Genomic DNA, 25,533 nt, shown 5'->3' with positions numbered 1-25,533 from the left:
GTTTACTGTTCATTTCCAATTCTAATTTATGATTGTAGGATTTAACGTCTCTAATTTTTTATCTCCTTTCTCTTTTGCTGAATATCATATTCCCTGATGACACTGACATAATTATTCTTTGCTTTATACTATAATAAACATAGAATCATGTCAAAAACAATGAAAATGTTATTACTAATAAGATATCTGAAAAGGTATCATTTTTTCCAGTTCTTTCTGTAACTGGAGTTTAATCCAATAGAATGTAAAACCAAATCACTGTATTTTGAAGTCATTTAAAACTATTGAAAGAGAACTATTACCAAAATGTGCATAAAATCTAAGTTCATTTAACAAGTTCATTTAACAAGAATTTAAAAATGAACAGTCATGTCCCCATCACCCAGGATGAGAATGAAAACAAAGTAGAGCCATTATCCCTGAAATCCCCTCCCTTTCCACTAGAGTTAATCAGTATTCTGACTTTTGTAAGATACTAAAAAAATTCCAAATAATCATGAGATGAAAACTATAATGTATGAGATAATTACAGAATTTTAATTCAAAATAATAAAAAAGATGTAAAATAACACTCAGAGAAAAAACAGGATTAAACAAATGAACAGAATATAAGTTAGTTGCAGAAGAACTACAAGAGGCTAAAACATGAATAAACAGAGTCCCAAAAAGAGAGGCAAGGTTAGGGGACAAGGACAGGGACAGAGAGTGCTTGGTAAAAATATTTGTAAAAATAATGGCTGAAAATTTTTAGATTTGATAAAAAGTATAAACCCACAGATCCAATAAGCTCAGCAAACCCCAAGCACAAAAAAAAAGTGAGGAAAACCACACTAATAAGGCACATTAAAATCAAACTGCTCAAAACCAGTGATAAAAAGACAATCTTAAAAACAGCCAAGGTGGGGGTGGGGGAAGGGTTACATACACAGGAACATGAGAAATACAGCAGATTTCTTGTCAGGAACAATGCAACTGAGAGACAGTGGAACAAAAACCTTTAAAGTACTGAGAGACAAAAACTCTCTAACCAAGATTCTACACCAGTGAAAATATCATTCAAAAAATAATGGGGAATAAAGAGTTTTCAAGATCTATGAAATGTAAAAGAATGCACACATGGCAGGTCCACATGGTAAGAAAAGCTAAGGGAAGCCCTTCTGAAAAAAGGAAAATCATACTAGCTAGAAATACGGACCAAAGGAATGGAGGGCACTACAAGTGGTAAATATGTCGGGGCGCCTGGGTGGCTCAGTTGTTAAGCGTCTGCCTTCAGCTCAGGTCAGGATCCCGGGATCCTGGGATCGAGCCCCACACTGGGCTCGTGCTCGGCCAGAGCCTGCTTCTCCCTCACCTGCTCCCCCTGCTTGTGTTCCCTCTCTAGCTGTTTCTCTCTCTGTCAAATAAGTAGATAAAATCTTAAAAAATAATAAATAAATAAAAATGGTAAATACATAACAAAATGTAGAAGATGCTTTATTTCTATTTAGATCGCTACAAAGGCTATTCTGATAAAAATAATAAAAGTGTAATATGGAGTTCAGAACATTCATAAAATGAATGGCAACAGAAGCATAAAGCCTAGGAGATGAGAAACCAAAGTATATTACCATAAAGTTTCCCCACTCTATGTGAAGTGATATAATGTCACTGTGAAATGTCAAAGATGTAAATTACAAACACTAAAGCACACCCTAAAATTAAAGAATAAAAGATTACAGCTAATAAGGCAACATAAGAGACAAAACGATGTCCTAAAAAATATACAATCCAAAGGCCAAAAAAAAAAAAAAAAGTAGGATAAAAACAGATGGAATAGGAAAAAATACGTATACTAAGGGAAGAGATTCAAAACTATATCACTAATCACGTTAAGTGTAAATGATTAAATACCCCAATTCAAAGACAGATTGTCAAATAAGAGGAAAAAATGGGTCCAAACTACATGCTGCCCATAAGAAACCCACTTTAAATATAAAGATATAAATAAGTTAACAAAAAAAGGAAAATGATACCATGCTAACATAATCAAAATAAAAAATGGAGTAGCTACATTATTATTTGACAAGGTCAATTTCTGGCCAAAGAATATTCATATGGCTAAAGAATTTCACTTCATAATGAAAAAGGAGTCAATTAATCAAGAGGATGTAAACAATCCTAAATATTTATAAATCTAATTACAGAACCTGAAACTACATGAAGCAAAACTGATAGGATTGAAAAGAGAAATAGACAAATTCATAATTATAGTCTGAGACTTATACCCCTCTCTCCATTATTGACAGAACAAGTAGACAAGGATATGGAAAACTTAGAACCATCATCCAATCTGCACCCAAATAGTGCAGAAAGTATTGGGTATCTATATGCAAAAATATGAACTTTCATCCACACCTCACACCATATAAAAGATTAACTCAAAATGCATCATAGAACTAAATCCAAAACCTAAAATTATAGGGGCGCCTGGGTGGCTCAGTTGTTAAGCATCTGCCTTCGGCTCAGGTCATGATCCTGCGGTCCTGGGATCAAGCCCCATGTCAGGCTCCCTGCTCTGCGGGAAGCCTTCTTCTCCCTCTCCCACTCCCCCTGCTTGTGTTCCCTTTCTCGCTATGTCTCTGTCAAATAAATAAATAAAATCTTAAAAAAAAAAAAAAACACCTAAAATTATAAATCTTCTGGACTAAAACAAAGGAGAAAATCTTATTAATTTAGATTAGGCAAAGAATACTTAGCTAGGACACCAAAAGCACAATTCATAAAAGAACAAATTGATAAACTGGACTTCAACAAAATTATATGGTTTTATTCTTCAAAACACAATGCTAAAAGAATAAAAAGACTTATCACAGAAAGGTAGAAAAGCTTTGCAAAGTACACAACCGATATAGGATTTGTATCTAGAACATATAAAGAATCTCAAAGCAATAAAATGAACTATTAAAAACGGATAGGTTTGAATAAAAATTTCACTAAAGAAGATCTAGGGATGGCTAAAGCTCAACATCATTATTCATCACTATAATGGAAACCTACTAGACTGGATAAATGTGAAAAAAAACTGGCCACAGCAAGGGTTGACAAGGATATGGAACGACTAGAACACTCAGACACTGCTGGTTGGTATTTAACATGATACCACCACTTTGAAAACAGTTTGGCAGTTACTTAAGAAGGCAAATCTATACTTGCCATATGATCCATCCATTCCACTCCACATGAAAAAGGATAGCACATGTCCGGAGACTCGCACACAAAAGCTCGTCAAAACTTTATCTGTAATAGCCCCAAACTGGAAACCACCCAAACATCCACCAATAGGCAGCTGGATAAACGAACTGTGGTATACTCACTCAATGGACTGGTAAGCAGTAAAAAACAAAACAAAACAAAACAAAAAAACTATTGCTACATACAACAACGACTCCCAAAATCACGATGTTGAATGAAAGGAGCCAGCTTAAAACAAAAGGGTACACACTAGATGTCTATATATAATACGTCACAAAACACACACATATAGTTAGGAAGAAGATCAGTGGTTGCCTGGAGATGGGGTAAAAGGAGTGAGGGGCAAGAGGGAGAGGTTAAGACAGGGGCTCTGGTATTTTCCCTCCCCCGTATTACCCTCTAAAATTCCATGTGTGTGGGGTTTCTTTCTTTCAAAGCCTAGCTAAAAAGAGCTACTAGGTTCAATGGGGAAGAGCTGGTCAGGGAAGGGTGCAGCCTTGGAAACATCACAGAAACATTTATGGTGACAGAAGCGACACAATAATATCACGAAATCTTAGCAACTCAGACATGAGAAAACTTCTGGATATGACACGTAGGTTCACCGTCCTGATTCCAGTGACTAATTTACATATGTACACCCACGTCAAAATGTATTAAGTGATATACCTTACATATGTAGTTTATTGTATAACAACGGCTCTTCAGTAAAGACGTTAAATTAAAAAAAAAAAATCCAATTGGCCCAATGTCACAAAACTAGCGGAAGGTTTTAAGGGTGGGATTTGAACCCAGGGAGCCTGCCTTCAGAGCCTTTGCTCCCACGCACTGTCTCCTGCATGCCTCCTGGCGCTAGCTTATTCTTCAGAGCTACACCTGCCTGATGCTGGGACTAAGCCCTCCTCTCCCTGGGTTCCCTCCCAGGTAGGACCAAGAGACAGGTCACCATTTATTGACATTTCCTTTGGCGGATATTTAGAAGCCGTTTGGGTTCGTGGAAATGCTTCTCCAGGGCCCCCAAGTTCCACTGGTACAAGTGTGCGCCTCCAGACGCTAGCGAAGCTCTGAGCCCAGAGGCTGGGGGAACCTGGCTGTGGTTCTATCAGCTGCTCTGACTAGTTCTCTTTTGTAACGGACGCAGCAACATTTATGTTCAAAAGCAGGAACTGGGGAATGATGTACACAGAGTGGTCACAATTCTTCCATTCATTCATGCACTCTCTCTCTTATTTTTTGTGGTACACACAATTAAAACGAAGTCACACTACTGTCATATCTTAGGACAAACCCATAAAATGCCATCTTTCAACACATTATTAACACTAAAAATTTGATCAGGAGAATTTTGTTTGAAATATGCAGAATTAATGCAACCTGTGAGAAAACTGAGTATCACCCGTGGAGGCAGTGTATTGACGGGATCCTTCTGTGTGCAGACAAGCCAAATATTTCTTTAAGCATGCCACCACTCCTCGCCCTTGTTGTCAACAGGTCAGGGACACAGGTGAGGGAGAGAAGCTACCGCAGGCAACCTACTGCAGGATATGGCTGCTTCTCAGCGCAGCTGATGAGGACTCCTCTGGTTGTTCCCCCAAAGCTGAGTGCCTACTGAGGGATTCCCTGTCCCCTTTCATATCTAGGTTCTTAGGTTCAGAGACTGAGCTCTAAGTGGTTTTTCTGACTTGTCAACAAACCTTATTTTGGGGGGGGGGGATGGGGACGAAGAACTATCTCGAATTCCCTCCCCTCTGCTTTGCTATTTATTTCTAAGCAATGACCCTAGTTCAAAGCCTGCCAATTCACCTTCTACAGATTCCTTCACACCATCATGATGGAGGATGACAGCCACACCTGCATCATGGGGTGATGCTCAGCGGCTGATAGCTAGGTTCCCCCCACACCCAATCCCCACAGGGGTATTTGTTAGAGGATGGAGGCCAGCTGATTCAAAAACAGGAAGAAAAATAGGCTAACGGTCTGAGTCTAGGTAATTACCCCCTTAATGGCTCTGGTATTTTCCCTCCCCCGTATTACCCTCTAAAATTCCATGTGTGTGGGGTTTCTTTCTTTCAAAGCCTAGCTAAAAAGAGCTACTAGGTTCAATGGGGAAGAGCTGGTCAGGGAAGGGTGCAGCCTTGGAAACATCACAGAAACATTTATGGTGACAGAAGCGACACTAATAATATCACGAAATCTTAGCAACTCAGACATGAGAAAAAGGGAAATACTTAAAAATGTGTGATGGATGCGCGACAGAAGGTTTTTTTAAAAACATTCCTCAAGCAGAAACGTTGAACCTGCAGGCCACAACATATCCTTGAAATAACTCTCATTCATCAACTATTTTGAGAGCTGAGCAGGGGCCAGGTACTGTCTGAGGTTCCTGGTGACTCAGCAGTGCACAAAACAAAGTCCCAGCTCTCGGGGGAAGCCCCGTTCTGGAAGGGGACAGATGAAATACAGGCAGGGGTGGATGGTGGAGTCTGTTTTAGATAGAGCGGTGTTAAGTGTTTTGTTGTGATGACGTCTGAGCAAAAACTTGAATGGGATGGAGGACAAGCCAAATGTCATCTGGAAATTGAATACAAAGAGTAAAACTATTTGTGTTAAAAGACAAATAAACAAAGAGGAGACACACATAACTTCAAAAGGTTGTACTGGTACATTTTCCCTGCTTCAGTGTTACAGTCTCCTAAGGGAATGGGATTCTATCTAGAAACCAGGAGATCTACACCTTTGTATTACTGAGTGGCCCCCACTTTTGGTTTCTTAAGTATAAAACCTAGAAGGAAGTTACAATTTCTTTTTCTTTTTAGGTGCTCTGTGAGAGTGACAAGATTTCCTAAGCTTACACACTTAGCAGTTAATTGCAGAACACGTGAGACCAGGGCCAGGAAGAAAAGAAAGTGAAGACATGCCAATGTGGGATCACCAGTCACGTAAACACACGCGTGCTTTAGGATGTATAGCTTGCCGGGAGGAGGGGGGAACTGGATTAATAAACTCCAATCATAGAGTAAAGCCGAAACAAACTTAATGATTCAGGTAAACTGGAACCATCAACAAGAATGCATACTCCTTTGAATACAGGTTATTTTTCTGATTTGTGTCACCCCAGTGGCTGGCAGATCTCATGTCACTCTACCCTTGACGCTTGTTTGGAAAATATGTACTTGTGGACCCTCAGTTTTTGCATGCTAATGTTATTTTCCACTTAAAAGAACCAAGACTCCTTGGAGAAAAGTCAGTTCTTTGTTGAGAATTATAACCTGGGACCAGAGCTACTAAGAAAACTAAGACACAAAGAAGAGATCATGGGGAAAACTTGGGAGGGTTCGTACAAGCCAATCTGATTTCAGTCACTGGTACAAGTTGAGCAGAGAAAGGCAGGAGTCCACACTGATGCCCAAAGAGATAAGTAACATGAAGTGTGGTAGAGAGAGGCCTTTGAATAGGTATTAACTGACTAAAGTCCAACTATGGAACAATATAAACGTGTAGCCCACAGTAGATGAATACACACCCACTGAACCAGAGCGGGTAGCTGGCGAGAAGATGGATTTGTGTTTGTTGGGCCAGACCCATGCACACAGGTGGATGTTAGATCAGAATCAGGGTAGAAGGAGGAAGACAGGTTTTCAGGGATGCGGTTTCAGGACACCTGAATGTTGCTGCCTGTGCCTTCACCACAGGATGGGGATATGGCCCTAAAAGGGGCTGGGCTTGATTTAAGAACCAGAAAAGCCAAATGATATGACCGTACCACAAGGCATCAAACATTAACACCCCTATGAGAATGTCAACATAATCTCAGCACTTCTTTTTCTTCCTAGATATGACTCAAAAGCAACAAGGAGAATACAAGATTAGTGTGCTTTTGAATAAGATGGATTGAGTTTGATTTCTGGCTCTACCACTCGGGTAAACCCTGGTCATTCTACTTCATCTGCAACTCTCTGTCCTCTCATCTGAAAGCCAGGTGAATACCTATGTCTGAGTCATGAAATTATAGGAGATGAAGCCTATAAGGAACCCATCAGGGCCTCAACCATAGCAGGAAGTCAGTGAATGTCAATTCTGTCTCCTCAGTGTAATGGAGGCAACTTCTCTCACTCACGAATCCACTTGGATGCTAGTCCATGACTAAAAGAAATGGAGGGAGGGGGGAGGGTACTGGACTTAATCATGTTCTGAATTTTTCTACAGAAGCTGCTCAAGATTCTTAGTATTTCAACCACAGTAAAACCAAAGTCGTTTTGTATAATGTATTCACATGGTGGTTTTGAAGGAGCAACTTCCCATGGGCCATTATTTCTTTTTCTAACCATGTTTCAGTATAAAAATAATAAAGAATATTTTCATTCAATCAACCTAATGACCAGTAGCTTCCTTGTTGAGCTGTCTTAGTAATTCAACTTATTCAAAATAAAGAAGTCTCTTCAGAAAACTAAAAAAATAAAAAATAAAAAAATACAGTTCTAAGATTTTAAGTATTTCAAAACAAAAATTGTTATTAACAAAATTTACATTCCGTAGGAATTATCTAGAATTTAATACCAAAAAAAATTCACTAGTTGAAAGACATTATCTATTAAAAGATCACCACTCACGCAGGTTCTATTGAGAATGCACAAGAACGATTAAAAATGCTCATAATCTCACATAAACAGTCTGAAACACATACGTCATCTTAGCTTACAGCCAAAAAAAATTTAAATGAGAGAGAAAAATTAAGACAAAAAAATCCATATCTCTTGTATGGAAACCTGAAGCCCAATCTCATCCTCTCATACACAATGAACTCTTCCAACATCCATTCTTCCTCCTTTCAAACCCTCATGACCTTTCAAATATAGAAAACCTTACTTTCAATCACTTAAACTCTTAGGTGGGAAAATACACCTATTTGAAGATACTTAACACAAAAGTACATTTTGTTGTTTTTTTCTTCCTTATTCTACTCTGTTACCTCTTTGCGAATGACTACCTTTTCCCATTTCACATTAGATTATGAAGGAAAAATGGATTGCTACAGATTCTTCCAAGGATATAGGAAAGCCTGATGTTATCTGAGACATATAAAAAATGTAAGATTTCACAATACTTAAGCCAAGAATAGGCCTGATCACTGCATTAAGTGAGAAGCCTTCTTTCAAGCTCTCATTTAGAGAGTCCCTTTCTAAGACTCAGGACCCTTTAAGAAGGTTTTGGCTATACTTGGTTAAACAGCATACCTGGTAAGAAGGCTTCCACTCAATCTCGGCAAATGAATGGAAAAGAGCCATCACAGGGGACAAAACCAACTACAGGCATACGTTCCTCAGACATACTGAGGGTTTGGATCCAGACCTCTACCATAAAGCAAAGATTTATTTATTTATTTCAGTGAAGTGAGTCACACGAAGGTTTGGGTTTCCCAAAAGTTATGTTGACATTATACTGTAGTTTATTAAGTGCGCCACAGTATTATGTCTAAATAAATACATATTTTTGCTAAAAAATGCTGACCTTTATGTGAGCTTTCAGTGAGTCATCATCTTCTGGCTGGTGGAGGGTCCTGCTCCAATGTTGATGGCTCCTGACTGGTCAATCAGGGTGGTGGCTGCTCAATATTGGGGTGACTGTGTCAATTTCTTAAAATAAGACAGCAATGGGGGCGCCCGGGTGGCTCAGTCAGTTAAACATCCAACTCATGATTTTGGCTCCGGTCATGCTCTCAGGGTTGTGAGATCGAGCCCTGTGTCGGGCTCTGTGCTCAGCACTGAGTCTGTTTGGGATTCTTTCTCTCCCTCTCCCTCTGCCCCTCCCCCCGCTCTATTTCAAATAAATAAATAAATTCTTAAAAAAAAAAAAAAAGACAGCAATGAAATTTGCCACTTCAACTGACTCCTCCTTTCTCAAACAACTTCTCTGGATCATGTGATGCTGTTTCAGCACTGTACCCAGAGGAGAACTTTTTTCAAAGTTAAGTCAATCCTCTCAAACCCTGCAGCTGCTTTATCCACTAAGTATATGTAATACTCTAAATCCTTTGTTTTCCTTTCCGCAATCTTCACTAGATTCCACCTCAAGAAACCACTTTCTTTGCTCATCCATAAGAAGCAACTCCTCATCTGTTCAAGTTTTTTCATGAGATTGCAGCAATTCAGTGCCATCTTTAGGCTCCACTTCTAATTCTAGTTCTCTTGCGATTTACACCCCATCTGCAGCTGTGTCTCAGGAATGGGAGGCCTGAGGAGCAGGAGAGACACAGGGCACTGGCCAGCTGGTTGGACCAGGCAGAACACACAACGTCCGCCCATTAAGTTTGTTGTCTTACTTGAGCACAATTACACTAGTAACATCAAATATCACTGATCACAGATCGCCATCAGAAATACACTAATAATGAAAGAGCTTGAAATATTGTGAGAAATACCAAAACGTGACACAGAGACAAGAAGTGAGCAAATGCTATTAGAAAAATGACACCAACAGACTAGGTCGACACAGGCCTGCCACAAATCTTCAAAGTGTAAAAAAACCCCACATCATCGGGGTGCCTGGGTGGCTCAGTCTTTAAGTGTCTGCCTTTGGCTCAGGTCATGATCCCGGGGTCCTGGGATCGAGCCCCGCATCGGGCTCTCTGCTCAGCGGGAAGCCTGCTTCTCCCTCTCCCACTCCCCCTGCTGGTGTTCCCTCTCTCGCTGTGTCTCTCTCTGTCAAATAAATAAATAAAATCTTTAAAAAAAAGACGCATCATCTGAGAAGCACAATGAAGCAAAGGGCAATAAAACGAGGTACGCCTATATACCGCTACATTCTTTGTCGTTTCTTAACTTCAAGGGCCCTACAGGTTCTTCTTTGGTTTTTAAACAATCTATTAAATAGTGAATACATGTACAAAACAGAACACTGAACAGGTACCAAAGGGTAAACGGAGAGGACAATATGGTCTGCCCTCCCAGCCTCTGGCCACGCAGTTTGCTTCCCTAGAGATAAGCACCCACACCACTATCCCGCGTTTCTCTCAGAAAGAGTCCAAACATTTGCGACACAGTCCCACACTCCGGATGCCATGAAACACTGCTTGACAAAGAGAAGATGCACAAAATCACCACGGAGCCTGTGGATTCACAGAGAGGAAGCACTCACTTTCAAACACAGCTCATTGATTTGTGGTTTTTAAAAAACGATTTCATTTCTAATACGGAAGTAGAGTGGTAAAAAAAGAGGAGATCTATATACACACAGTGAAAGACTACTGTGAAGACCTCATGTTCACTTAATACTATATATGGAGAATGCATTTAAATGTTTTCACTATTGTTTACCGGCCACGGCAAAAACAAAAAAAACCTGTAACTTGGTCCATTCTAGAGGCTGGAATGGTTTTTGTTTTTTCTTTTGTGATTTCTTTCAGAAATGAGGGCAACTTGTCAGAGGCTACTCCACCTGAGACAGGTCATTTATATAAGACATCGAGGGCATGCCACATGCAAAGCTCAGGCTTGCAGGAATCTTGAGTATTGCTCTCAAAAAGATTACAGCCTCTTAAGGGAGAGAAAACGTACTCAACTCCCTTCCCCCCCCACCACCAAATAAAGGTTAGTATTCACAGAAATAAATACTGTGTTATAAAATGATAAGCAGCATTTGTAATGAGTTGAGCACAATGTCTGTCAAATGGTCAATATTCAATAACTGATCATTATTATTATTAAAACTCCTACTAAGGAAAAGTAAAGGCTCTGAAGAAAGAGGGTAAAAGGGATTTGGAAAACATGGACGATAGGGAAATCTTCAGAAAAAAGATCTCTCAGGAAGCAGTATTTGATACTTGAAGAACACGCGGGCTTTCAATAGGTAAATACGGGAAGAAGGAACATTCCGGGCAGAGAAAACAGCACTTAAGGAGATGTGAGGTGGGCAGCCAGTTGTATGTTTGATGGGAAATAACCCAGCTTTGTCTTTCGGGTCCATTCCCAGTGGATCTGTATAGAAGCTCCACAGTGGAAGCTCAACCCTTCGTTGGCCCACCTCCATGATCCTTCCGTCCTAGAGACTAGTGAGAGTCTGGGACACTCAGGCTCAGGACAGGGCTCAGATGATGGAAAAGCTCCCCTCCAAACAGCTCATCTCACATGACGGAGATCCAAATCTTTTGTGATTCCTTCAGAATGGTGTCAGAAACTGTGCCAAAAACACAGTAGACATTAGCCTGAGTGTCATTTCTCAGAAGGTACACATGGAGCCCATTCACAAGAGAGGTAGTCTGTCGACCGTGGTTTCCCCACGCCATTTCCAAGAGTTCAAGCTTAGCAATCTCGTCCCAAAGGACGGAGCTTGTGAATTCTTAACTTTGGATGACAACTGTAACAGAATCCAAAGAAAATGTAGATCCTAGTTTAAAACGAATGCTATACGCTTCACATTCGAACATGAGGTTTCCTACCTTCAGTCTACGTAGCATCCTCGGTCTTACAGTTAAGACCCAACAAAATATTCCACTGGGGAAAAACAAAGAGAAGAGGTTTCACCTAAGAAGCTAACTAGCACCCTGCTGACCCTTTGCATGCAATTATGAGTAAGTTCTCTGATACGGGCTGTAAATATAACACACAATCAACAAAAAGCACAGTCTTAAACGATCCTTTACATGCCACTTTCTCTACCCTATTAAGATGCTCGTTGTTTCTTTGATTTATATGATAATAAATTTTTGATGACTGGTAAGTCTCATAAAATTGCTCTGGTGCTGACTACACTGATTAATAAGTCTGAAGAATCGAAAGTGTCAGGACTTCATGTGTACGAATAAGTTACTGCCAAACATATATTAGGTATTCCATAAAATATAGAATAAAAAGGTTGATCTGGTAATTTTATCTTGTATCCATTTTCCTGTAACAGTTTATATTCAGGGTCATCATCATCTTTCGTTGCCTTTAAAAAAAAAAAACCAATGAAGTAAGTCCATATGGGGGCAAATTCAGGAATTAAACTAAATTTTTAAAAAAATAATGAACTAATATAGACAATAAAACATGTTTCCCAGAAAAAAAAAAAATCAGAATTGGAAATCATTCCTGGGGCAACTTTGAGATGATCTAGTTTGAATCGCTCCCTCCGAGTCGGGGAAGCTGAGCATGGGTGTGCAGAGGCCCTTTGCCACCAACAGAACTGAGACCAGAGGCCCACCTCTAGGACCAGTACATATGCTAAGAACTTATTTCCCTTCTTTTTTCCTCAGAGCTTCACAGCACAGTATGCCTGTGTCTTGACACCATGGAGCATCACATGAAAATATGCACTCCATCTCTGATGCCCCTCTCTCTGCTGGGAAAGCAAACCAGCTTAATTACATGAGAACAGAATTCCCTGCCCTGTTATTAGTAGACTCAGTCTTGCCTGTTAAGACTCCAGAGATAAGGTAAGAAAAATGAAGCAAAGTTATAAGGGCTCCCGATGTGGTAACTGGAACTCTGAGATGAGACAGGGAATCTCTGACCCCTTACCGAGTAACATGCCCGTAGCTACCACAAAGTCCCAGGGAGAACATCCCATACCTGCTAGTGTGGGTTCCATGGCATATGAAGCAAACAGGACGCACAAATGCCCTCTGTACAGCATCTTCCTTCTAGAAGATTCTTGTGGGAGAAACAGCATGGGGTCCAGCAGGTGGTGCTCTATACAACCCTCCCTTCTTGAATTCTCTAGCCAAATATGACAGAGCAGGGGGCTTTGTTAAGTGTCTTTCATTCCCAAGGGACTCTTAAATCCTAACCAGTCTCTGTTTTAATCTGGTCCACTGTTAGAAGGTTCCAAATAAAAACACTGACTCCTCTGCCAGGCATAAGAGCCTATCCCGTGTCCCTAAAATGAAACTGGAGTGAATCTGCATGCTTTGGAGGAACACCAAACTCCAGAAGCCAAGCATATTAGGAGAGGCATGGGGGAGGGGGGTGGATCAAGTCTCAGAGAGTCATTCAAACATACTCGCTAATACAGAAAACATGCCTACTGTGAAGTTACGGGGCCTGTGGAGGAAAAGAGTAAAGAGGTGGAACACATGGATAGAGGGCTGAACGCTGTTTCTGGGCATCCAAGTAACAGCCGTGTTATGGGTTGAACTGTACCCCTATCCGCTCCCAAACTCACCTGTTGAAGCCTTAGCCCCCGGTACCTTGGAATGTGACCATATTTGTGTCCCTATAAAAACGGGAAATTTGGATGCAGGCAGCGATGCACAAGCAAGGAAGATGATGTGAAGAGACACAGGGAGAAAATGGCCATCTGCAGGCCAAGCAGAAAGGCCTGGAACAGATCCTTCCGTCAGAAAAAAAACCAACCCCATCAACTTCTTGATCTCAGACTTCCAGCCTCTAGAACTCTAAGACAATAAATTTCTGCTGAGTGGCTTAGACAACCAAATTTGGACAAAACCAGGCATCAGCAGGAAGAAAAAGCCACGTGCTTACTTGGTAAACCTGACATATAAAACAGCCAACCTCAACGATTATTTATTCTCTAAATATACACGATCTAATTGGATGGAGAATCAAAAGTATGTACAATTTGAAGGTGATGGAACAGCATATGTTCCAAGTAAGACTACTTAAAAATTAACTATTAGAGTGGAAATAGTATTTCTTGACTGCAAACTTTTTATACCATGAGTCTTAAAAAAGACATATGAAATAACACACTAACACAACAGGATAAAATATGAAAAGTTGTTTCTTTAATGGTTGGCAAATAAATTGGAACATCAACAGATGCCTATGGACATAACTCACAGCTGAGCTTTTTATCTGATAAAGCTGATTGAAACTCCTTTCATAGTACACATCCTAAGTCAGAATGTCTGACGGTACAGAAGAACCCTGAACTGCCAAAAACTACCAAAAAATCCCCTCAAAACCCTCTGCTAATTCTCAACCAGAATAAAAAGCCAGCATGTAATAAAATAAGATATTACTGTGTAGAGAATAGAAATCATAGATCTTTTTTTTATTATAAAAGTGCCACTTATTTATCTCTCAAATAAAAACTGCAAATGCAGGCAATAACTCATCTTAGCTGGATAGAAAGCATCAAGCATTTAACTTTAAGATTACTGGGAGTTAAAAAAGGTTGTCAATATGCAGGGCTGATCAATTTCATTTCATTGAGGAGGTCCATACTTAATAGCTCAATGTGATTATATCAAGTAAGTCTCATCTAAAAATGGAACTCTTAATAGTGCCTGAAGAGGAAGTAAGCTGACACATTTCCTTTTTAGAGTACAGGCTGAGTCTAGCTTATGTTGATTTTCTTCTGTCAAGTAGAACAAATTATCTTTATTCTATTTACCTTAAATTGATACTGTAACAAATCACGCTGTACATTACAGTCCAGCTATACAAGACAGCCTCAATGTAAGCCTGACAGTCAATATACAAGTTGAGATAAGGGGTGGGGAGGGAGGACATGATTGTTCTGCACTTAAAAATCATATTACATAAAAGTGTGAGGTTCAGAATAAACATCACTCTTCTCCTTTTGAGGCAGAAGTTGTGTTTTTTTTTCCCATTTATTCTAAATGTATTCACAACCTTTTAACAGTAAGCGTACTTAGCCGCTGAATAAAATGCAGAAAGACTGACAGAGCTTCTGCTCAATGGTCAAACCTGACCGAGCCTGTCCCCACAAAGGTGGCAGGCCAGAAAGGTGTGGCTGGGGCGTGACCACACTGGAGGACCACAGTGAACGTGGATATGCGAGGGAGGCTTCCCCAAGTCTGCATGTGTAGCCAAGTCAGAGTAAAAAACATTCCAGAATATACGTAAGATGGGGTTTCCTGGATGCCTCCAGGAATACCAGGTAACCCCCTGAAGCTGGTTTTTAAACCCTGGTAGGGTTCACCCTAGACCTTTATAGGTTTAGGGGGCGGAGGTTCCCTACTGTGACTCTCCCGGAACCCAGGTGCACTGGCAATATCAAGGGGGATGCACCTTCCATTTAAAAAACTGAACTATTTTGCATGAGCTATAAAATTATAGAAAAATAAAGCTTCAAAAGGCAAATAAAAACTTCATGTATCGAAAAAATGGTGAACATGTACCAAGAAAATGGAAAAATACTAATTACCTCTAAAGTATACCTGAATAATAGTGCTCAACAAGTTAACAGCAGAAAAGCAAAGATCCTTTTAAATGTAAATTACATTAAGCAATCTATCAAAAAAACTTGGAAGAGAGACAAAATTGTTATGTACTCTTCCTCGCATGATCTGTTTTCCTCCTGTTACCTTAAGAGGGAGGTATTAATTTACCAGGGCAAGGAACAGCTCATGGAGACACAGAGCAACAGGTGAATGACTGTGTCAAAGATCCACAGCTGATATTACTGTCCTTACATGTCTGTTCAGGGGAATAAACATGTCTCAGCTCCTTGTGCTGGTAACATACTATCTGGAGAAAAAGGAATGCTTGCAATTTTACCAATGAAAGTCAGCATCAGATAAGGGATATGATACAATACCATCCAAAATATACCTTATGGGTTTCCCTTTCCTCTTTCCTATTTCTTAGCATGTTAGGTAAATGCAACATATTTGCATGCAAATAGATTCAGAGACATCAGAAGTTTGAATCGTATTTTTTGTATTATGGAAGAAATGTGATAATACATTTATTAACTTAAGAAAGAACCAAAATATACATATGTAACATCTATAAAGGAAATATAAATTACCAGGAACCCAATACACAGTCAACTTTTAAAAATAAAAACAATCTTTTATGTCCAAAGCTTTAGGAAAAAAAAACAAACTGGGTTCTTCATTTTCATGTCTACTCTAAAGAAATATAGTTTTTCTCTGGCTTAATTTGAGCTATTTTCAGGTACAGTAATGAAAGAAAAGTCAACATTTTTCCTGCCTTCCTGTATCACTACGTAAAATTCACTAACTGCTAGAAAGGTCCTGGAAGTTTAACCCTCTCCTTCATCCTTCTGTGGTATTTATAAAACCATCTGCTAGTTCTGTGCATCCATTTATACTTCAGCAGAAACTAATAAGGTTTGGAGGGTTTTGTTAGAAGGGATTTCCTTCCTGGGTGCCTGAGTGGCTCAGTTGGTTAGGTGGCTGCCTTCGGCTCAGGTCATGATCCTGGAGTCCCGGGATCAAGTCGCGCATCGGGCTCCCTGCTCAGCAGGAAGTCTGCTTCTCCCTCTGACCCTCCCCCATCTCATGTGCTCTCTCTCTCTCAAATAAATAAATAAAAACTTAAAAAAAAAAAAAAAAAAAAGAAGGGATTTCCTTCCGGAAAGGGCTGTCTCAAAATGAACGGGATCACCTACTAGGTTTGAAATGCTGCAGCCTTTTGGTAGACCAGATAGATCTGTTATTCAAGGGTCTTCTAGGTCACTGATGCGGCATCCATTAGAGGATACGCTAGTTGTTTAAAAAAAGCCCATTTACATCTGCCATAGCCTGTACACAGGTTTGCACGCAGCGCAGAAAAAAGAAAACATTTCTTAGTTTGAACTGTGCAAGCAAAATAAGTTCAGAGACAATAACCAGCAGATAAAAGTATTCCTCCTTACAAATCAAACAGGATGACTTATTTTGCTCGATTTCTAGCGAAAAGAAATTGCCGGCACTTTTCTCATCACTGCCCACCATTCACCAAGTGTTGCTTTGTGAAAATGTTTCCACTAACTGGCATGCATAATTGTAGGGCCGGTCGTCACTCAAGATTAAAGAAGAAAATAAAAATGTAAGTGAGTGTGGCGCCTCTCCCTAGAGATAAAAGCAAGTCACAGGGCAGGAAGAATGACGGGGAAGCATCCTCTGAGTGATGCCACTCTGGAACTGAGGCTTTAGGACCACCATACTTCGCAAATTGCAGCCTTCATGAGGATACCTGTTTTCTAAATGCCTCTTTCAACCAACACATTTTCAGCCGAACATTTGTCAAACCTCTTCTTTTGTTAAGAGTTAACTTGTCAGCTTTTATTTTATTTTTTTATTACTATTTTTTTAAATTTTTTATTTATTTGTGAGAGAGAGAATGAGAGACAGAGAGCATGAGAGGGAGGAGGGTCAGAGGGAGAAGCAGACTCCCTGCCGAGCAGGGAGCCCGATGCGGGACTCGATCCCGGGACTCCAGGTTCATGACCTGAGCCGAAGGCAGTCGCTTAACCAACTGAGCCACCCAGGCGCCCCAACTTGTCAGCTTTTAAAATGGCTTGCGGTTCCTATCCACCTTCTTTGATGGAAATGTGAAAAGTGTGAGTTACTCCCTTTCACAAAACATCTTGTCAAGGATCCTAACTCTAATCTGACTTCTCCTCGGGGGGCGGGGCGGGGGAAGGAGGGGGGAATCTACCTTCTGGAAACTTAACAAGTGGTGACTATTTGATCATAATTCTGCTTCACAGAAATAAGAGAGGTCATGCAAGGAGAAAACCACCACCAAATACAGAGTTAAGGGGTGACTGGAGAGCTCGACCACAGCCGGAAAATGCTAATGCCCTCACAGGGTTTGCTCCTCAACATCCTGACCGAGCGAATGACTGTACTTGAACAGAGAGAGTTACATAATGAACGGGCAATGCGATGACACCAGCCAGTATGTTCCGTTCGCTGAACGTATGATAAATGGACAAAGAGCAGTCCCCACCTGAAAAATGAGGAGGAGGACATGAGGGATGCCCAAAGTGTACTCAACAGAACAAGCTCCTGAAAACGACACCTTGACACGCTCCTGGCCACACCTACCCACGGCTCCTCCCTGCTCAAGTGCACAAGTTCCTATCTTCACCACGTTAAATCATCTCAGAGCATTTTCATTCTTCCTGCACACTGATTTCACTGCTTTGTTTCAAATGTCCACGTCCCCTCTTGGAGTCCATGAGAGCCTGGAAGTCGGATCATCTATCTCCTCTGCCTGTTGCTGCTCTAGACTCAGAAGGCCTCTGAGGATGTGCTTGGAACAGGAAGGTCGCTGTGAAAGTCAACCACGGACGTGGATGGAAAGGAAACATGCCAGTAAGTTCTTTACTGATCTCGCTTAGGTAACAAGTCAATTGGTTAGAAAATTGGAAAAAAAGAGAAGGATCATCATCAGCAATTTAAGTGCCGAAGTAAAATTAAAATATGCTTTCTTGGTAGTCTGAAGATCAATATATTAAAAAAAAGGATTTGTTATTGGAAGGGGTATACGTGGCTTATAGAAAAAGACGTAAGGGAGCGAAGAGTAGAAACTGCAGCTTTTAGAACAGAATGCCTAAGATGGAGGTGCTGAATGTGAAACTGGCTTTTTTCGGAAAAATGGGCGTGTAATGAATAAACTGCCTCCTCAAAAGTCATCATATGCACAGCTTTATGCTACAAGTCCTCTGATTACGAAGTGGCTACTTAAAAAGATTAAAGAATTAAGTCGGGTTCTAGTTACATGAGGCTATAGCAATACACAGCTATTCACATAAAAGAGAACCTTACAGGTTAAAACTCAGTGAAACATAATGGTGGCATTTCTGTATAAGTATTTTTTTAAAAAAGAATAAGATTAAGAGTCTGACTTAGTGTCTTACCTAGTTAATAGTCCACGTGTTTGGCTAGTATGTTTGGTAATGGAGTGAGCCCAGCTACTACGGGAGGATGGGTGAAGGGCAGAAAGCTGAGATAGAGAACGGCCAACACTCTTCTCTTTCCCAAGGAGGAGAGACGAGGAGAACTCCAAGGGAATTCACCAAGGGGTCCTGCCCTTGAGGAGGTCACATCAAGTGTATCCTCCCCACAGAGGCTCACGAAGACTCCTCTAAAAGCAGTGAACGGGGTACTAACCTGTCCCCCTAAAAGGGGTTAACAACTCTCCTATGCTTACTTAAGCTTTTGAATGTTCATTTCACTGTGTAAAAGATAATATCATTCTCCATGAGGAAATCAAAAAGCAAGCTGGTAGGCAAATTGCTTAGATTACTCTGATCCTCAAAACTAGGATGCTGATAAGAGAGAGAGGGCTATATAGACAACAAACATGTTACTGATTAAAATGTCATGCTGTATACTTCCTTTCGAATAACTGAACAATTAACTCAATGAAGGCAATGAACCTCATTCATCCAAAATCCTAACCATGTTCAAATAACCAGAAATAGTTTATAATATATCATAAATAGTGTATAATGGTGATTAGTTGTAATAATGACTAATAATGTCTCTGAGGTAATACAGTATCCATAAATTCACAACTTAATCTTTTAAAATGAAATTAAAATTAGAAGTGCTTTTATAAGCAATGTATTCTAAAACACTATACATTATAAATTAGTGGATGGTAAAACAAAAGATTGTTAGCCAGAATAAAAAAGAGTATTTTTCCCAGTTCTCAGTCAAAAAAAGCTTGCTTGTAGATTTTTCTGCATGTTAAAATGTATACAAGGATTTTCTAAAAAGATAACCTACAAACCAAGATCTACAGAGACTGCCACTTACCAACAAAAAATCAGACATCCATCTAAAATGGATGATAGCAATGATTAACAATTTAAGAGGAACAAAATGAACAATAAGCTGCTAATCTGCAATTATATTTTCACACATTTTCATAATGAGCTAATTTCCAAGGCTGAGCTATATTCATATTTAAGGAAACTATATATATAATTGCGCATAACTATGTGGCTCATGAAACAATAAAACACATCTATCTTATACTTCTCTCATTTTACTCTTATAGGTAAGGCTTAAGATATATTGCAAATGTCACAGTATTATCTTAAAAGAAATCTAAACCATACTTTAAGCTGCTTTCATAGATGAGGATATGCTATCATGTCAGCAATTCTAGTCTATTTGGTTTTAACACCATTATTCTTCACAGCTCATCCTCTCTGGGATTCTGCCCGATGGAAACAGGACTATAACAAGTTCCGTATACAAGGGTATACAGGAAGGGGGCTCCAGAACTACAGCCCACCATGTATAGGCAGGGATTCTGCCCTGTTGGTTAATCCTGACCCATTGCCCCAGCATAGATTCAGCGAGGCCTGTGTTGGGGGGCAGGAGGGGGGGCATTGTTCTGATACCAAAAATGCAAGCTCCTAACTGCATGTGACCCTTAATGATCCTCTAGCTCTTCTCAACTAGCTGGGATGTTAACTTCTCAAAGGTTGGGGCTGCACACAAAATCAGATTAAACTGGACTATGGGTTTTTTTTCAAGTCTCTTCTATATTTGCTTAGAAGTAGAGGAGACCAGATTTCAGCATTAAGGATCATGAAAGCAGAGGAAAGAACGATCACTTCAATTTGGGGGTGGGATGAGAGGAAAATAATGTCAGAAGATATAACAACAACAGAGCAAGTAGGGGGTGGAAGAATTCCTACCGACCCTGACACAATGAGGAAGAAACAGGTGGGGACGGTTAGGTTTGGAGGCCTGGCTCCTCACAAGCTGCCCTTGACCCAGGGCAAGGACTTGAGGGATTCTGATGCTGTGACTTAAGCTAGCTGATTCCTCCTCCTCTTTTTCTGCCTTTTCTTTTTCTCTTAGAGAGATTATCATCTTGCTAGTGTAAGAGCTTCTGAAGAATAGAATGATGCTTTCCTAGTTGTCTCTCCTGATTCTATAAATAAACCGCTTAACAATTTTGTTCATAACATTTGTTATTTTTTGCAGTCAAAGGAGAAAAAAGTATGTGCTGATCTTAATGTGTCTGGTGAATTTTGTTAGTGCCTTTAATATTCAACTAATACCTTAAAAAATTTTTTTTAACAAATTTGGTACAAATCCCCTTTGAAAACGTCAATTAAAAATCATCTATAAAAAAAGAGACAATTACTACATGTTATTAATAAAACATTTAAAAATACTATAAGCTAACTGCCACCAATATGACAATGTCATATGATAGTTTTTAAAAGTGGTGTAATTACAAATACTATAAAACGACAGTCTACTATTTTAGAGAATCACAGTCTACTTACTATTTGTACGTCTCAGAACGGATATATTCAAAAACATGGGACACGCCAAGCTGGAATTGGTCAGCAATTGGGGTAACCCAGGGATTGTTCTCTGCTTTGAACACTTGCTTCTGACCAGTTAAATCCAAGTTTCCTGAAACGATGGAAGGAAAGAGGAAAAGGTGACGTTCATTTCATCCAACACAAAATCAGGTCTAAGAAGTCCTGCCCAGTAACCACGGCACAACCCCAAGGATCTCTTGGATCATTTGATTTGATTTTTAAAAATTGTGTTACTTCAAGTTCTCAATGATATGAAAGCAATGTTTAGTCCTAGTACCCTGGCCCAAGAAATTAGGAAGGGAGAGAGGGAGGGAGAAAGGCAGTGGGGGAACGAGGCAGAAAGGAAGTGAAATTGGAAGGCATTCTTGCAAATGCAGCATATGCTTTATTTTTCTAGGTATTTGTTACAGAGAAGAAAACGACCTATCCAAGATCGAAAGAAACAACCCTATCAGAACCTCCTGAAATTCTACTTGACAATGTACATCACCACTTGTCAAATCTGATCTAAACCCAATCCAATCAACACCACTATTCATCAAAGTAGAACATGAGTGAAGGAAGAATGCTGCCCAGGTAAAATTATTACTGCATTCCTCAGGTACCATAAGCACATCACAGAATCAGCACCAAATGAATCTCATTAACATGGTCATGCTAGAAATTCATATCTGTATTGTCCTTATCAGGTGACTGATTACCTTTAAAAAGCATTTCTTCATTTGATTCTCCAGCAGTCCCTAAGGTCAGTCACTGACATCACTTCATAGGTGAAGAAATGGAAACATGGCAAAATTAAGTACTATGTCCAAGATGAGAAAACTTAAGAATGGGGATTTGAACCCAAGGCTCTGATTCCAAATTTCATATTCTTTCTAGAATGTCTGGGGAAGCTATCAGGTTACATGTCCTAGATCAACCAAGGATGAGTTAAGGAAGGCAGCATAAAAAACCCAGTAAGCGCCACCCACCCGAGTATCATCTGTTAGTAATCAGTTGCCTTTTTTTGTTTGTTTGGTATACTCAAAAATGGAAAAGGATATGTGTGAAAGAGCTTTCCATCACACGCTTGCCCTATGCAAGAGACGGGAACAGCACAGTTATGGAGCAGAGATGTATGCAGTTTACCTGGCAGGAGGCTCACCAAAGGTCTTTCCCTATAAGCCCTATTGAGGAAGTCCATTTTCAGACCCCCAGTCTACAGGCAGCCAAGGCTACGTAAACATAGACACCCAGCAACCATTCTTCCCAAAATACATCCAAAGTACCATGTTTGTCCTCTTTTGAAACTCTACTTGCCGATTTTGTCATAACTGATAACTCAAAATAAGGAGGACACATTCTGGGATGCAAGTATACCATGAAGCACATAATTTCCTTGCTGATCTGGGCTTTAGAAATGAACAAACATTTTTACTGGGAAGATGATGTGATATTTCTTCTTAAAACAAAAGAATTGAGAGTTTCAATCTGTCTTCTTTTTGTTAGATGAACCTGTAACTATTCAGAAAAAAAAAAAAAACAACAGAAGACCAATATAAAAGTGAATACAATTTAATAAAATGCTTTTAAAGAAAACTGATATTACCAAATATTACCAGTGAGTAATTCATCATGATCTTTCCAAAGCTTTTTAGACTCTGTTGGTGTTAAGTACAAAAATAAGCAGATAAATTTCTCTCCAAGATTACCAATATTGTCAATTTCCTCATCTTAATGGTTAAACATCATTAGTCAGATATTAAATCATTTGGTAAATTAATGGGCTTTATTCTCTAAACCATGAGTCAGAAAACTGCCTAGGGCAAATGAAAATCCCAGAGCTGCACAAATTCCCTGCTGAGCTGGGTATCTTACTTCGGTGTGACCTTTTAGGCAATGGGCTATTTGTTTGTTTTTATCTTCACTTGGGGAGGGCTTTTAGCTTTCCAAGAATAAAACTGATCTCTCCTTTCAATTCCTCTGTTAATTCTTCTTTTAGGATCTCGTTTGCTACACTCTACGTCCTTGTCCACTCTTCTGTGTCATTCTCTTATTACTTTTTTCTTCAATTTCCACTTTTCCTAAAAATGAATATAATGTCTGAAAAAAAGTTTTCCATGTAAAAATTACTTTAAAAAAAAATTCTGTATTTCTTAAGTGTCCTGTGTTAAATACACAGTGAATAGGTTGCCCACAGTTCTTAAGAAGCATGGTCATCGAGGGAAGGGCCCACAAGCCAGACATCAGTAACCATGGTGTAGCAAGTCACTAAGAAGTTGGGGGCGGAGGCACTAGAAGATGAACACCTTTCTTAAGACATTCACCTAATAAACAAGCTGCATTTACATATCTTCCTGTCTCTAAGGCCTGCCCACCAACATCAGCATGAAATCAACCATGAAAAAACAAAACTAACAGAGACATTTGGAAAAAAATATATGTATTCCAAAGTGGCTAAGCAAAGAAGGAAGAGAAGTCATGAAAAGCATGAATTGCATAAGGAGGCAAAGCAATTCCTAAGCAAAGGGATCTACTTGTTAGTGGCTACTCTGACCTAAAGATCATTCCTCCCTGTTCCCCAAAATTGTTTATCCTACTGAGAAATAGAGTCTGAATTTCTAATGGGTATAATTTGATCTGATGAACATCCAGGACTCCCCATCATTCATATGTTACCACGAATTAACTCAACTGGGATCACAGGGATACTATTCTTTAGTTTGTGGAAGAAGAGTTGGGGGGAGGAGGGAGGGAAGTAGGAGCCCAGAGCACTTCTCACCATGCTGTATTTTCAGGGCGCTGGGTCAGTGTGAGAGCACCGTGGACCAGGGAAAGGCTCTAGGAAGGACCACCCCCCCTTCTCCCGCCAGGCAATCCTCAGTTACTCTAAATTTGCTCAGGGACGACGTCCATGGACAGTGAGAGAAAGAGGACTCTCTTCCTTCCTGGGCTGTATCACAAGTTCCCTTCCACCAAGGTCCAAGGGTTGCCCCAAGAATGCAAAAGTACAGGTATACTATGAGCAAAGCATATTTTAATGGATCAGCTTTGAACCTGAGGTCCAGGTACATTATTTCTGTGGGAAAGATGAGCCTGCTTTCTACCACCTACAACCTACATACCCACTTGGGAATGTACACGGCCTCTTGTTAACTTATTAACAGCCTCTCGTGAAGCCAGCAGCCTTTTTAGTGAGAATCACGTACTAAAGTTCCATGCTCCCTGACTGCCACACATGGAAGACAGAGCTAGGCGAATAATGCCAAGAAAGGTCAGCCGTGTTCTCTGGGCCCTTTTGGCTGAAGCCTCTAACCCCCCGGAGATCTGTCAGTCCCTAGCAATGTCTCTATTTAAGTGCTGTCAATGGAGACAGAAGAGACAGAGGGCACTGCTAATGACGTCTGCTAAGTGGAGCTCGCAGGAGACACTGGATGTGGGCTAGACACATACCCTTTGGGGAAAAGGAGTGTGAGAGTCGGGGTACACACAAAGGATCATGAGACAGATCCTCACGAGCATTTCCGTTTCTCCCCCTTCACACTCATCTGTGCATTCTAGCTGGAGGGGGTGAGGGCCTGGGTTACCCTCCCCCACCCCCATGTGTTTATTTTAGTATGGAACGACTCTACTGAATCAGGTGCCCAGGTCGTCCCAGGGCTACCGGGACTGGGAGGTCACTAGAAAAGAGCGATTCAGGTTCCCCAGAGAGACAAACCGCCCCCGGGCCCCCAGAACGACAGCTTTGCGGTCGAAGCTGTGCTTTCTTTGTAACAAAGAACCCTGAAAACCATGCTTAGCGTCCACAGCCGACCTTAGAGCCGGCCACTCTTGCAGGCGACGGAGCTGGAAATGGCATGCGCCCAGCCGGGCACGGACTCTTCAGAGCGATAACCAGGCTTGGCGTGAGGAGGACGGTGCTCATTTTGTTTTTCAACTTCGTGTCATCAGCTGCGGCGGCGAACACATTCCTTACCTCGGTGCAGCTGTAATCCTCCCAGCCCGCTCTCTGGCCCCCGCTTCCTTACCTCACAGCGCGCCGGCCCGGAGGGCAGCAATTTCAGAAGGGGGTTAATATAATTAGAGTAAAGCTGGGCCATGATACTGTGTGAAAAGATGACACCCATCTCATATTGGCAGAGCAACAAGTTACCCTCGCCTCGGCAAAGCTCATCTGTCAGCTGTGGGAGGTAGGTTCCCTTTGAAGTAATAACATGCAGGAAGCACCTCACCCGGCTGTCAGTCAGGATGCAATCCCCCTCACTGCCGCGCGCTGCACGCTTCAGTGCGTCTAGTCAGGCGCCCTCAGCCAGCTCCTTTATT

The 25,533-nt window shown here is 40.6% G+C and overlaps 1 protein-coding gene across 1 annotated transcript in view; it reads right to left on the bottom strand.

Moving 5' to 3' along the window:
- Window positions 1-25,533, bottom strand: part of RSU1 (Ras suppressor protein 1) — a 185,835-nt gene that overhangs the window by 68,397 nt on the left and 91,905 nt on the right. The window contains exon 8 of the mRNA XM_021696768.1: window positions 21,190-21,322. Within this exon, the coding sequence (XP_021552443.1) occupies window positions 21,190-21,322 (133 nt within the window). The remainder of the gene's footprint in view (window positions 1-21,189; window positions 21,323-25,533) is intronic.

The sequence above is a fragment of the Neomonachus schauinslandi genome, chromosome 5, assembly GCF_002201575.2.
Source record: "Neomonachus schauinslandi chromosome 5, ASM220157v2, whole genome shotgun sequence".
Lineage (NCBI taxonomy): Eukaryota > Metazoa > Chordata > Mammalia > Carnivora > Phocidae > Neomonachus > Neomonachus schauinslandi.
This window is presented reverse-complemented; position numbering and strand designations above follow the sequence as displayed.